At 36.5% G+C, this 1,995-nt stretch overlaps 1 protein-coding gene across 1 annotated transcript in view; it reads left to right on the top strand.

Moving 5' to 3' along the window:
- Nucleotides 1-1,995, top strand: part of map4k5 (mitogen-activated protein kinase kinase kinase kinase 5) — a gene marked incomplete in the record, with an annotated part of 103,698 nt that overhangs the window by 72,438 nt on the left and 29,265 nt on the right. The window contains 2 exon segments of the mRNA XM_014023571.1: nt 448-527; nt 1,165-1,225. Coding sequence (XP_013879025.1) covers nt 448-527; nt 1,165-1,225 — 141 coding nt within the window.

Here is a 1,995-nt window from a genome sequence, read left to right as displayed (position 1 = left end):
TAAGTAAACCCAACTAAACCAAACCCAACCAAACTAAAAGATACAAACCAAACCAAGTGAGGATCAGGAGGGACAGAGGTACCAAGCTGCATGTGTGGCAGCTTTTAAGCAGCAATCAAGCCAACCAACAGCACCTACTGCTTCAACTCCAAACCCTGCAAAGAAACAAGACAGCAGAGAAACTATAGGGCCGTAACATTCAGCAAATGGGTTTCCATCTCTGCTTTTGTGTATTAACTCTTATAGGATGGAGGAAATTGGTCTTGGCAGAGGTTTTGCACTCTGAGTGCTTCTAGTCTTAGTTTAAAACATTAGCATGAAAGGCAGCAGGTGATATTTGTTCTTTTGAACATCTTTTAGGCCTTTTATAGTCATAGTTTTATAGGCCTTTTTTTAGTTGTTTTATTAGAAAAGACGGCTAATTAGAAGTAAATGTTCTTCTTCTAGATCAGTACCTGATCTTTGGAACAGAGGATGGGATCTACACGCTGAATCTTAACGAGCTTCATGAGGCCACAATGGAGCAGGTAACCTCAGCTGAAATAAAGTTTCATTGCAGCTTTTATAAAAATGTTGTTGCTTTCCAGCTCAGTCATTTAGAGCTTTTTTAACTAAAATTGTTTATTTAGTGGTCATTATATATTTTTGTGAAAAACCCTGTGAACATTTGCCTTCTCAGATGACACTAAATACACCAGACTCTTAAAGACTAAATTAAACTAAAGCTATTTTGAATTTTTACTCAGTGTCTCTTAGTTTTGTTGAGTCAAGYAAGATCATCACAGTTTTTTTTATTTATTTTATGTTAACTGGCTGAGTTGGATCAAATCAGTGTCAGACTGGTTTTTAAATGTTTCCAGATAAATCATTTCAAAACTAGAATCTAGTAGATATAGTTATATAAATCATGGCTTTGTGCTACTTGTCACAAAGCAGCAAATGTTTCCAGGAACCGCTTTTCCACTGGTTTTTCTTGGTTATTTTTACTCTTACGGAGGTCAAAATGTGGGTATTTTTTCTGAACTTGGACTATTGCAAAGTTATGTTTGAATTTTARTCAACAGCTACATTGACACCTTTCATTCCTGCGAAAATGTTTATTTTATCTCCTTTTCTTCAAAGCTAATATTAAAGTATATGTTGATGGTGTTTTTACCCTTTTAGCTTTTCCCAAGGAGGTGTACGTGGCTGTACGTTATCAACAACAACCTGATGTCGTTGTCAGGTAAATGACGTGATCACAGCCACCTGCTTAATGGCCCTCTGTCATAACCTGCTGTTTGTTTKTCCTGCGTTATCTGGCTGCCCCTGAAGGCAGCACAGCCACACCATATCCTTCACACTAAAATAACCTGTTTTTTTTACCTTAATGGCCACAAAGTGACTTATGAGAAATGTACATCTTTTAAAAGCATGCTWTCTTGCTGAACTAGATTTAATGCCGTTTGTAGTTTACAGTGTTGATTAGCAGTTAAATTAAATGTAGTTTGTTTGAACATGAGGCAGATAAGCCTCTGACGCTGGGGGGAAAAAAAAGCAATTGAAAGTATGGTTTCTGGATTCCATTGGTGGGCAGCGCTAATCCAAAAATTAGCTCCGTAATTTCTAAAGCGTTTATGAAAATATTTAGCTCCGCAACTTTAAAAACGCTTATGTCATAGAAAAACTAGCGGAAGCTAATTTTAAAGCACAAGTTCAAATTGACACTTAATAGCTGACAATTCATGTACATTATGCACAATACTGCCAACAAGCGGTGTATGAACTCTTTTACAACTTAATCCTACAAGCGCAGATTGCTGGGGATGTGATTTCTTTAAACAGACCTTTAGCTCCTGGTGTAAAAATTAAAACGTTGTTGAGGCTTGCTAGTTCGGCTGCTTCTTTAAAAAGTTGTTTAGGATTGCTAGCTCGGCTGCTTCTTTGTCTTTTTCTTTTGTTTGTTGTAGATCTTTCATTAAAGAAGCATCAATAAAGTAATTTTAAAACTGTTTA

The sequence above is a fragment of the Austrofundulus limnaeus genome, unplaced genomic scaffold (assembly GCF_001266775.1).
Source record: "Austrofundulus limnaeus strain Quisiro unplaced genomic scaffold, Austrofundulus_limnaeus-1.0 Scaffold377, whole genome shotgun sequence".
In the NCBI taxonomy this organism is placed as follows: Eukaryota; Metazoa; Chordata; class Actinopteri; order Cyprinodontiformes; family Rivulidae; genus Austrofundulus; species Austrofundulus limnaeus.
Note: the sequence above shows the minus strand (reverse complement) of the source record. Positions and strands in the feature narration are given on the sequence as shown.